This window comes from Anopheles marshallii, chromosome 2, assembly GCF_943734725.1.
Source record: "Anopheles marshallii chromosome 2, idAnoMarsDA_429_01, whole genome shotgun sequence".
In the NCBI taxonomy this organism is placed as follows: Eukaryota; Metazoa; Arthropoda; class Insecta; order Diptera; family Culicidae; genus Anopheles; species Anopheles marshallii.
Genome location: NC_071326.1, coordinates 6,025,500 through 6,037,622, shown reverse-complemented (window position 1 = coordinate 6,037,622; position 12,123 = coordinate 6,025,500). Strand labels below are relative to the sequence as shown.

The window sequence follows — 12,123 nt, the reverse complement described above, 5'->3', positions numbered from 1 at the left end:
TCTTTGAAGTGACCTCCACCATTTGCTAGAAGCTATCGATGGGTTTACTATTTGGCACGCCACTCAGTCAACGATTGGTGTTTGGTGGATTGAAACGTAAACTGTTGAAACGGGAAGTTTAAATAGGAAACTAAGACACATGTGATCATATATTGAACGATATTGCACGAATAAATTGATACGATTTTCTCAGTTTGATCAAAAGTGTAATAAAATCTCTTTAGGGAATGTTGTATCAATAGAATTCCTCTTTACTTTGCACGTCGCTTGTAAATAATTGTGAAGAATCATGAAAATTATCGACAAAATGGATCTGAAAGAGAAGAACTTTAAGAAAATTGGACTGATTTATCTACTGGTTCTATTTTGTGGAATGGTGTTCAGCTACGGAATATTTCCAACCATTTTGCGCTTCATGATCAAACAGGTATGCTTGGTTAGCTGCCGAACGCTATCTTGTTAAGGTTTTCGGCATGTAAAAAAAAATAACCTAATGGCTATGAGGTGGAAATTAATGAAGAAAATTTCGTTATTCGAACCATTTGCAGAACGTCTTGCTGAAACCGGGCACACAGATACGCGACATGTTTGAAAAGATTCCATTCCCGCTCGATTTTAAGCTACACATCTTCAACGTGACGAATCCGGACGATATAATGCGCGGCGGGAAACCGCGTGTCAAGGATATTGGGCCGCTTTACTTTGAGTATGTATAGGCGGATAATTTTACATCCTCAAGTGAAAATTTGATGCAGCAAGTGTAGTATATTAGTCACTTATTATTAGTCATATCATAGTTTATTATATTATCGGTTATGGGATTTAGGGCAAGTTACTTAACTATATTGGCGTTTTTATTTACTGTTCAAGTGCAATAGTCAATTCCACTTTTTATTTCGTCTAAATTGTTTTAACAAATATCAAGATGTTCGGCATCTCTAACCAATAGTGGAGCAATCAGACAACGGGACACAGATTCCTCCGGCCGTCTTACGAACATACCCTTGTCTACAGAAACATCCTTCTGCACAGAGAAAGCAGTTAACATCTCTTCTTTGAGAACAGGTCTTCTCTAAACAGGTGCCACAGCACGAATAAATTTCGTTCGCCCTGCAGCGAGGAATTTGCACCACAACTCCAGCTGAATTTAATAGAAATGGCGTTAGGTTAGAATATACAAATGCTGACTTACAGTATAAGTTTTTACCTTTAACTGGTTTCCCTTGCAAGGCTGCGCAATAAGGTGAAGCATTTGGGAGGCTTAAAGCTGTTACAGTGTAAATTATAAGACTGAAGACAAAAATAATGTTGCTGATCGGAACCATGTTTCTTGTCTGTGGATCTATTCTAGTTGCAAGTGTATACTGACTGCATCGCTACTCGTGTGCGATACTTTATTCGATTGTTTCAGGAAGGTTCAAAACAATACGTACATCCCGCTGTTTCAATTTGAACAAGTGTTTTCCATACTATTGTGGGAGAAGTCGATCTTCGTCTGTGTAATTTTTTAACAACATCGAAGTGTATATCTGCGTGTAATTGTACAGCAAGTACAGGAGTATTACGGTGTTGAATACTGCCTACAACATATTCCCCCTTCGTAGGGACACCGGTTTTCACACGACAGGACCGGTTCAAAATCGCTTCCGGACCAATCCTCCGTTCGTTAGACTGACTTTCCGGATACGGATAATTAAAATCAAAGAAAGCGAGAAGAGGATGGTCTAGACCTCTTGAGATTGTTGTGCTGATCAAGATACTACAAGATCGCCTTGTTCCATCTGTTGAAAAGATAGTTAGAAACTATTAGAGGGAATTCCGAAACGGAATTTCAACCACAGATCAAATCTTCACCATGCGGAAGATCTTGGAAATGGCGAATTTGGAGAAGAAGATGGCGGACACTCCGTAAAACGTTACGACACAATGAACTCTTTTGGAATCCCGGCCAAACTTACCAGACTAGTACGAATGACAATGACAAGTGATGGTGAATGAAAAACTCTCGGGACCCTTTGCTACCACCAAAAATCTGCGTCAAGGAGATAGGTTAGCTTGCCTATTCTTCAACTTAGCGGTAGAGAGGGCCATCCGCGACTCGGAGGTTAAAATTTCGGGGACAATCTTCTATGAGTCAATCCGGATCCTGACATACGCTGATGACATAGACATCATTTGTTTAAGGCTCTCCTACGTAGCGGAGACCAAAGGGTTGAGCAGGCGGCCTTGGGAAAAACTCAGGTTGGAGATTAACGAGGCAAAAATCAAGTTGATGTTGGCATCCCCTGGGGCCCTGCAAAAAAATCTGAGGTTAACAGTCAGCACCGACAATAACATTGATGGTGAAATATGCGCTAGGGAGCTGTCTGCCAACCGGTCTTTCTGAGGAAATTTCTCTACATCCGCAAGTTTACTGTTCAAATGCAATAGTCAATTGCATTTTTTATTTCGTCTAAATTGTTTTAACAAATATCAGGATTGTACACATTAGTGACCATGTGACCATTAGTTTAGCAATTAGAAACCGGGACACAGAGTCCTCCGGACGACTTACGCACGTATCCTGGTTTACAAAAACATCCCTCTACACAGAGAAAGCAGTAAACATTTACTTTTATAGTTGAACAAGTCTTCTGTAAGCAGGTGCCACAGCACGAATAAACTTCGTTCGCCCTGCAGCGAGGAATTGGCACCGCAATTATACCTGTAATTAATAGAAATGGCGTTAGGTTAGAATATATAAATGCTAATTTACATGATTTTTACCATTAGTTGGTTTCTTTTGCAAGGCTGCGCAATAAGGTGAAGCATTTGGGAGGCTTAATGCTGACGCAGCGCAAATTATAAGACTGAAGACAAAAATAATGTTGCTGATCGACACCATGTTTCTTGTCTGTGGATCTATTCTAGTTGCAAGTGTATACTGACTGTATCGCTACTCGTGTGCGATACTTTATTCGATTGTTTCAGAAAGGTTCAAAACAATACGTACATCCCGCTGTTTCAATTTGAACAAGTGTTTTCCATACTGTTGTGGGAGGATTCGATCTTCGTCTGTCTAATTTTTTAACAACAACGAGGTGTATTTCCAGGATGTGACATGGGGCAACGAAAGAAGACGAAAACAAATTTGTAGTGATTCTGTTGTGGTCATCGTTTTTTTATGACTGAAATGAATTGTCAAATTTGCAACTAATAAAAATCTAAAACGCGTGCCAGTAGGTGTACCAGTTTACAAGATGTCTAGCATTTAATTTCTTACTGAAATCTTCTGAATCGCATGACATTCGAGAAGTCCAATTTTGCTATCTAGAGTGTTCTATCGCCTAGAATTCATGACCCACTACCGATACTTTGCCTCCAAACTCGTGATTGAACCAATTATCTGTGATTTTATAACACGTTAGTTGTGCAACGAGTAGTGGAATGACGACATAATGGAAACAAAAAATGGATTCTTGGATACACCTTTAATTAAATTTTAACAATAAGTTATACAAATTACAATAGTAAAATCGAACCAGATGATTAACTTTGATGCATAGACGCTAATCGGCATAGAGTTGTTAAATCGGTAGAACGTCAACATTCATAGTTGGTCTTAAACAGTTCATGCAACAGTGAACGGACCAATATTACTAATGCAGTAAATAATTATTCTGACACTCCCAATGATTCCCGCTTTTATTTGCATAAGATTCATTAACAGTTGGAATTTGGATATCGAGTATTCAACTCTTTAATATCCACTGTTATCAGATTACCAACTGTTACGCTATCCTACGACGGAACGACACTCCTTATCCGGCACGCAGAATCCACCCTCCCGTTTGCGAGTGTAACCATTATCACAGTAGCATCCTTTGTAACATCGTGCATCACAGAGCTTGTCTCTCGATCTATCCGTGCACGTCTCCTCGAAACACATGCCACAGCATCGATAGATTTCATTTTTACCGCATTCCACTGTAAAATAAGAGAGCAGTTTAGAAAAATTGGATCTTTGGATGCATCACATGGCTCGTGCGTACTATGGCGGAAACACGTCAACACATCTTTGTTCTTCACAAACTGCTGAGCGCAACACGCAGCCACACAAGCAAGCAGTAATATCACCAAGCACTTCATTGTTAAAAATGTTGCAGACACAGGAATTAGGAGCCCGACGTAACACGTATTGCAAATGGGAACACCTTTCGCACCGCCATTATATGGCATCAGACAGGTAATGTTCTAGATGTAGAACTTGGCCAACTGTTTAAACAATGTGTCCTACAAGTTTTGCGGATTCAGTTTCAGATACTGCAGATATTGTTTTGCTCAATTGGGCGCTACTGTTGTGGCAAATAGTCGAACATGTTTTTCACCTTGCAGAACAGTGCCAGAACCAGAGCTAACTGGTTGATAATCATGTGTTATGCAGTTGCAGTGGTGCGTTTACACTTGCATGTGGCTATGATTTTCACAACTACTTCGGGCGGTAGGTCCAAGACAGTAATAACTTGATAACGTATACTGTTTCACAACAGGAAAATTCTGAAACCGAATGTTTTCATCATTCTAATCGTAAGGACAGCTGGTCAAACGAACTTGTCAGTTTAACCAATAAATGCAAGTGTTACGCGTCTGGGTTAAACATTGAATCTCACGATTGAATTGCAAAAATTGTTTGAAATAAAGGTTCGTATAAGTGCCAAGGGTGTCGAACACAATATACCGGTCGTTGAATAATGTTTCGTTCCTTTGACAAGTGAAACCAACTATTGAATATATTAAGTGAACATGTGGCTACTGGCCATTCGTTTACCGATGTATGACTTACATATTTTCATTTTAATATCTGTATGCATGTTTACAAACATTTTAAACGGATTTTTATTTTATTCGTCTTCTGTTCTATTCGAGTAGGAGCTGTATTCACTTATGGCTGGTTGCACTACGTTCGGAATCTTCGACGGAAATTTTTTCACTCACTTATTAATCTGAATGAGAAACTCGAGTAAAGTACAATGTTAGACTTTATTTAACCATGTGTTTATTAGTAACTACATAGTGCTGTGAATTCATTCCTATCGATACTCTTAGTTTTTCATGCAATACAACGGATAACTATACAACTAGAATTACTAAGCACTTACACTGGAACGCTCTGATGTCGGACCATTACGTTCGGATGACGAATGGGAATGATATTGTAGGACAGTTCCGGAATGGAATGCAAGGTCCCTTCGGATGGGCACGGACATAGCCCACCATACAGAAGCATCCCTGCACACAGCGAGTATCGAGACATCCAACCCATCCTCGACACGTATTATAACTGCACAATCCGCAGCATAGGAACACCTCGTTTTTAACACACATTTCTGAAAGACAAACAGAATAAAATTAAATACTGCATAATGAAACGAAAAGAAAACAAATAATTACTCGGAATGCATTTAGGTTCAGTCGTCGTGGTACGTAATGTTGGGGCTAATGTTGTGGTTCTGGTTACCGTAGGAGGTGAGGAATATGTGGTAAGGGGGCTTGTTGCTGGCGCAAAGGTAGTGACTGTAGATGAAGAAGCGGTAACGGCTGTAGTAGGAGTCGTGTTTCCACCTGCTATTGGCGTAAGATCAGTAGTGGAAGAAGCGTCAGTGGTAGCATTTCCACTCTTGGTAGTTCCTACTGGGACTGTTGTTACAGGGACAGTAGTGTTAGCGGCAGTAGTTGAAGAAGTAGTCCCGGATGTAGATGAATTCGTTTGGCCACCAGATATAGGCGTAGAAGATATAGTTGCTGCCGTCGTAGCGGCAGTAGTTGATGAAGTAGAACCGGATGCAGGTGAAGTTGTTTTTCCACTAGATGCAGCCGTCGTAGCGGCAGCAGTGGAAGCAGCAGCAACTGAAGAAGCGGTAACGGCTGTAGTAGCAGCCGTAGAAGCACCAGCTATTGGTGTAGGAGACGTAGATGCAGCCGTCGTAGCGGCAGTAGTGGAACCGGATGCGGCCATCGTAGCGGCAGTAGAAGAAGAAGTAGAACCGGATGCAGATGGAACCGTTTGTCCACTAGATGCAGCAGTCGTAGCGGCAGTAGAAGAAAAAGTTGAACCGGATGCAGATGGAACCGTTTGTCCACTAGATGCAGCCGTCGTAGCGGCAGTAGTGGAACCGGATGCGGCTATCGTAGCGGCAGTAGAAGAAGAAGTAGAACCGGATGCAGATGGAACCGTTTGTCCACTAGATGCAGCAGTCGTAGCGGCAGTAGAAGAAGAAGTTGAACCGGATGCAGATGGAACCGTTTGTCCACTAGATGCAGCAGTCGTAGCGGCAGTAGAAGAAGAAGTTGAACCGGATGCAGATGGAACCGTTTGTCCACTAGATGCAGCAGTCGTAGCGGCAGTAGTGGAAGCGGAAGCGGCTATCGTAGCGGCAGTAGAAGAAGAAGTAGAACCGGATGCAGATGGAACCGTTTGTCCACTAGATGCAGCAGTCGTAGCGGCAGTAGAAGAAGAAGTTGAACCGGATGCAGATGGAACCGTTTGTCCACTAGATGCAGCAGTCGTAGCGGCAGTAGAAGAAGAAGTTGAACCGGATGCAGATGGAACCGTTTGTCCACTAGATGCAGCAGTCGTAGCGGCAGTAGAAGAAGAAGTAGAACCGGATGCAGATGGAACCGTTTGTCCACTAGATGCAGCAGTCGTAGCGGCAGTAGTGGAAGCGGAAGCGGCTATCGTAGCGGCAGTAGAAGAAGAAGTAGAACCGGATGCAGATGGAACCGTTTGTCCACTAGATGCAGCAGTCGTAGCGGCAATAGTGGAAGCGGAAGCGGCTATCGTAGCGGCAGTAGAAGAAGAAGTAGAACCGGATGCAGATGGAACCGTTTGTCCACTAGATGCAGCAGTCGTAGCGGCAGTAGAAGAAGAAGTTGAACCGGATGCAGATGGAACCGTTTGTCCACTAGATGCAGCAGTCGTAGCGGCAATAGTGGAAGCGGAAGCGGCTATCGTAGCGGCAGTAGAAGAAGAAGTAGAACCGGATGCAGATGGAACCGTTTGTCCACTAGATGCAGCAGTCGTAGCGGCAATAGTGGAAGCGGAAGCGGCCATCGTAGCGGAAGTAGAAGAAGAAGTAGAACCGGATGCAGATGGAACCGTTTGTCCACTAGATGCAGCAGTCGTAGCGGCAGTAGAAGAAGAAGTAGAACCGGATGCAGATGGAACCGTTTGTCCACTAGATGCAGCCGTCGTAGCGGCAGTAGTAGAAGCGGAAGCGGCCATCGTAGCGGCAGTAGAAGAAGAAGTAGAACCGGATGCAGATGGAACCGTTTGTCCACTAGATGCAGCAGTCGTAGCGGCAGTAGAAGAAGAAGTAGAACCGGATGCAGATGGAACCGTTTGTCCACTAGATGCAGCAGTCGTAGCGGCAGTAGAAGAAGAAGTTGAACCGGATGCAGATGGAACCGTTTGTCCACTAGATGCTGCAGTCGTAGCGGCAATAGTGGAAGCGGAAGCGGCTATCGTAGCGGCAGTAGAAGAAGAAGTAGAACCGGATGCAGATGGAACCGTTTGTCCACTAGATGCAGCAGTCGTAGCGGCAATAGTGGAAGCGGAAGCGGCCATCGTAGCGGCAGTAGAAGAAGAAGTAGAACCGGATGCAGATGGAACCGTTTGTCCACTAGATGCAGCAGTCGTAGCGGCAGTAGAAGAAGAAGTAGAACCGGATGCAGATGGAACCGTTTGTCCACTAGATGCAGCCGTCGTAGCGGCAGTAGTAGAAGCGGAAGCGGCTATCGTAGCGGCAGTAGAAGAAGAAGTAGAACCGGATGCAGATGGAACCGTTTGTCCACTAGATGCAGCAGTCGTAGCGGAAGTAGAAGAAGAAGTAGAACCGGATGCAGATGGAACCGTTTGTCCACTAGATGCAGCCGTCGTAGCGGCAGTAGTAGAAGCGGAAGCGGCCATCGTAGCGGCAGTAGAAGAAGAAGTAGAACCGGATGCAGATGGAACCGTTTGTCCACTAGATGCAGCAGTCGTAGCGGCAGTAGAAGAAGAAGTAGAACCGGATGCAGATGGAACCGTTTGTCCACTAGATGCAGCCGTCGTAGCGGCAGTAGAAGAAGAAGGTGAACCGGATGCAGATGGAACCGTTTGTCCACTAGATGCAGCAGTCGTAGCGGCAGTAGAAGAAGAAGTAGAACCGGATGCAGATGGAACCGTTTGTCCACTAGATGCAGCCGTCGTAGCGGCAGTAGTAGAAGCGGAAGCGGCCATCGTAGCGGCAGTAGAAGAAGAAGTAGAACCGGATGCAGATGGAACCGTTTGTCCACTAGATGCAGCAGTCGTAGCGGCAGTAGAAGAAGAAGTAGAACCGGATGCAGATGGAACCGTTTGTCCACTAGATGCAGCAGTCGTAGCGGCAGTAGAAGAAGAAGTAGAACCGGATGCAGATGGAACCGTTTGTCCACTAGATGCAGCAGTCGTAGCGGCAGTAGTGGAACCGGATGCGGCTATCGTAGCGGCAGTAGAAGAAGAAGTAGAACCGGATGCAGATGGAACCGTTTGTCCACTAGATGCAACAGTCGTAGCGGAAGTAGAAGAAGAAGTAGAACCGGATGCAGATGGAACCGTTTGTCCACTAGATGCAGCAGTCGTAGCGGCAGTAGAAGAAGAAGTAGAACCGGATGCAGATGGAACCGTTTGTCCACTAGATGCAGCCGTCGTAGCGGCAGTAGTAGAAGCGGAAGCGGCTATCGTAGCGGCAGTAGAAGAAGAAGTAGAACCGGATGCAGATGGAACCGTTTGTCCACTAGATGCAGCCGTCGTAGCGGCAGTAGTGGAACCGGATGCGGCTATCGTAGCGGCAGTAGAAGAAGAAGTAGAACCGGATGCAGATGGAACCGTTTGTCCACTAGATGCAGCCGTCGTAGCGGCAGTAGTGGAAACTGAAGCGGCAACTGAAGAAGCGGTAACGGCTGTAGTAGCAGCCGTAGAAGCACCAGCTATTGGTGTACCAGACGTAGATGCAGCCGTAGAGGTACCTTCCGTGTCGGGACTTGTGTAGTTAACTGGGGTAGTGTTCGTTCCAGGGCTTGTCGTATCTACTACAGTTGTATCAGGTTTTTCAGATGTAGATTCTGTTTCAGGACTAGTAGTATCCACTGGGGTAGATTCTGTTTCGGGACTTGTAGTTTCTACTGGGGTAGATTCCGTATCAGGGCTTGTGGAGTCAACTGGAGTAGATTCCGTGTCAGGACTTGTAGTATCCACTGGGGTGGTTTCTAGTTCAGGACTTGTAGTATCCACGGGGGTAGTTTGCGATTCAGGACTTGTGGAGTTAACTGGAATAGGTTCCGTTTGCGGACTTGCGGATTCAACTGGGGTGGGTTCCGTGTCTGGACTTGTGCTGTCAACTGGGCTAGTCTCCGTATCAGGACTCGTGGAGTCCACTGCTGTAGACTCCGTTCCAGGACTGGTGGAGTCCACCGGAGTAGATTCCGTTTGAGGACTTGTAGTATCACTAGCCGTCGTGCCTGGAGGTGATGTCTCGGCTGCAGCAACAGCTGCGCCAATTTTAATCGTGGTATCCGTTTGGTTACCGGCAGCGGATATACCAACCGAGAAAATATTTAACAAAACAAAAATTATCACAGTCACTGCCATCGTTGGTGCGCTTGCAGGCGATGAAACAGCAAAACGATGGCAGTACATGACGCGGGATAATTTAAGTACTTTTCAAAATCAACTGTGCAAACAAATACTCTTCTTAATGAATTCTTACCAAGTGCATATTCCACATCAATGTCTTTCGAATATTACACAAGTACTGGTAACCTATCTTTGCTTACACGAATGCCTGCAGAAACCTAGATAAGAGTTTGAAAAAGTAGAATAACCTTGAAATTGCTCTGGTTTAATTTTGTGCAAAAATGTATACCAGGGCAAAACCGTTTCTTAACTGCAAAGACGTTTTTGGCACATCTGTGCATATATCTTCTTGGAGGGAGAAGCGTATACGTCATACAAATGTGGGGTTTTGTAGCTTTGAACCGAATTGAATGCTGTGACAATTTCAACATTAGACCCGCTGGCCCAGTTATTTTGAGTGGAATGTGTAGTTTAAATTGCATTATTTTTTAAGGTTAAACAATCAATCAATTTTTGGAGTATGATAATCTTTATTGTAACTAGCCAAACAAATGTTACCACTATTTTTTCCCACTGTTAGGGAGTGGAAGGAAAAGTACGACACCGTAGATAACGTTGAGGAGGACACACTTACATTCACGCTACGCAACACATGGATTTTCCGGCCCGATCTATCCGCACTAACCGGGGAGGAAATCGTCACCGTACCACATCCGTTGATTATGAGCGTCCTGCTATCGGTGCAGCGTGACCGTGAAGCAATGATGCCGCTGGTAAAGAAAGGCATCAATATCTTGTTCCATCCATTGGAGTCCGCTTTCCTGAAGGTGCGCATCATGGATCTGCTGTTCGACGGCATATTTATCGATTGCAGCAGCCAAGACTTTGCTGCCAAAGCGCTGTGCTCCGGAATGGACTCCGAGGGTGCCGTCAGCCCGTACAACGAAACGCACTACAAGTTCTCGTTCTTTGGAATGGTAAGTTTGATATCTTATAACGGCAAACAAGCTCATCTTACAACGGAAGCGTTTCCATCGTGCATTGTTAGCGTAATCATACCGAGGCTGGCCGCTGGGTTGTGTACCGGGGTGTGAAGAATATACGCGACCTTGGACGAGTGATTTCGTACAACGACGAAACGGAGATGGATATCTGGGATGGTGACGAGTGTAACCAGTACATTGGTACTGATTCGACAATATTCCCACCATTTCTAACCATGCAGGATCGGTTGTGGGCTTGGTCGCCGGAAATTTGTCGCTCCATTGGTGCACACTATGTGCATAAATCGAAGTACGCCGGGTTACCGATGAGTTACTTCGAGCTGGACTTTGGCGATCTGAAGGTGAGTTGTTCGGTTCGGTAAGCGATCTGGCGGTGGTACGATCTGGCGTTTCGTTGTTTTCCTCATGATGTTTCTAGAACGAGCCTCACAACCATTGCTTTTGTCGGGATCCGCCTGATGATTGTCCACCGAAGGGCACGATGGATCTGTCTCCGTGTCTGGGTGGGCCTATTATCGGCTCCAAGCCTCACTTTTACGATGCCGATCCGAAGCTCATCGAAGCGGTGGATGGACTGGAACCAAACAAGGAAGCCCACGATGTGTACATTCACTTCGAGCTGGTAAGTTCATGTACAACGGAAATCCACCGAACTAACAACTCATACCGATAACTGTCGTGTTTGATATGCAGTTTACCGGAAGTCCTGTCTCGGCCGCAAAACGTTTACAGTTTAGCATGGAGCTGGGCCCTATTAACGACCACGAGGTATTTGGCCAGCTGCCGAACGTGATTTTACCAATGTTTTGGGCGGAGGAAGGAGCATCCCTCAACAAAACATGGACCAATCAGCTTAAGTATCAACTGTTCCTGTAAGTTGGCTGCACTCAACACGAGATAGGTCCGGAAATTAATGTTCTCTCTTGTTTGTTTACCCTCGCGCCTGGAAAAGTGGTCTCAAATTTAATGCAACCGTTAAATGGTTGACCATCATCATCGGTACGATTGGTGCTGTCGGTTCGGCTTATATGCATTTTCGCAAGGATATCGAAACCACGGACGTGGCACCGGTTGATGTATCTACGCCCGATACGAATACGCCGTCTGGTAAGGAGGTCGTTGTGGATGTATCGCTTGGGAAAAACCTGCCACCCGTCATCGATGGTTTGGATAAACCACCGAAAATGTTAGCCACGGAGTTACGACAGGAACGATACTAAAAACGGCGCAGTGCTGAACTGCAGTTTTACTGTTCACTTGTTTGTGGTAGATAGATGTTAGTACTTGGCACGTGTTATTGACAAGAATGTTGAAAAAAAATGAGCTAAATCTGTTGTTTTCTCTCGTTTACGTACTGAAACTTTCTAATCCTACACGATACTGACCTTATTATTTCCAGGAAGATCAATATGTGGTATTAAAATATGACACATGAACGCATTGCAGGCGATCTTGATTTATTAGATTTTCTCTTCAATCACATATTGAGGG

The 12,123-nt window shown here is 44.8% G+C and overlaps 1 protein-coding gene across 1 annotated transcript; it reads left to right on the top strand.

Annotated features, from left to right (window-relative positions):
• The first annotated feature begins 289 nt into the window (after positions 1–289).
• On the top strand, positions 290–11,852 carry LOC128719806 (sensory neuron membrane protein 1). The gene is made up of 7 exons (XM_053813443.1): positions 290–427; positions 549–706; positions 10,209–10,605; positions 10,677–10,973; positions 11,051–11,254; positions 11,326–11,504; positions 11,585–11,852. The coding sequence occupies exons 1-7, from the start codon at positions 290–292 to the stop codon at positions 11,850–11,852; spliced, it is 1,641 nt and encodes a 546-aa protein (XP_053669418.1).
• Positions 11,853–12,123: the final 271 nt, after the last annotated feature.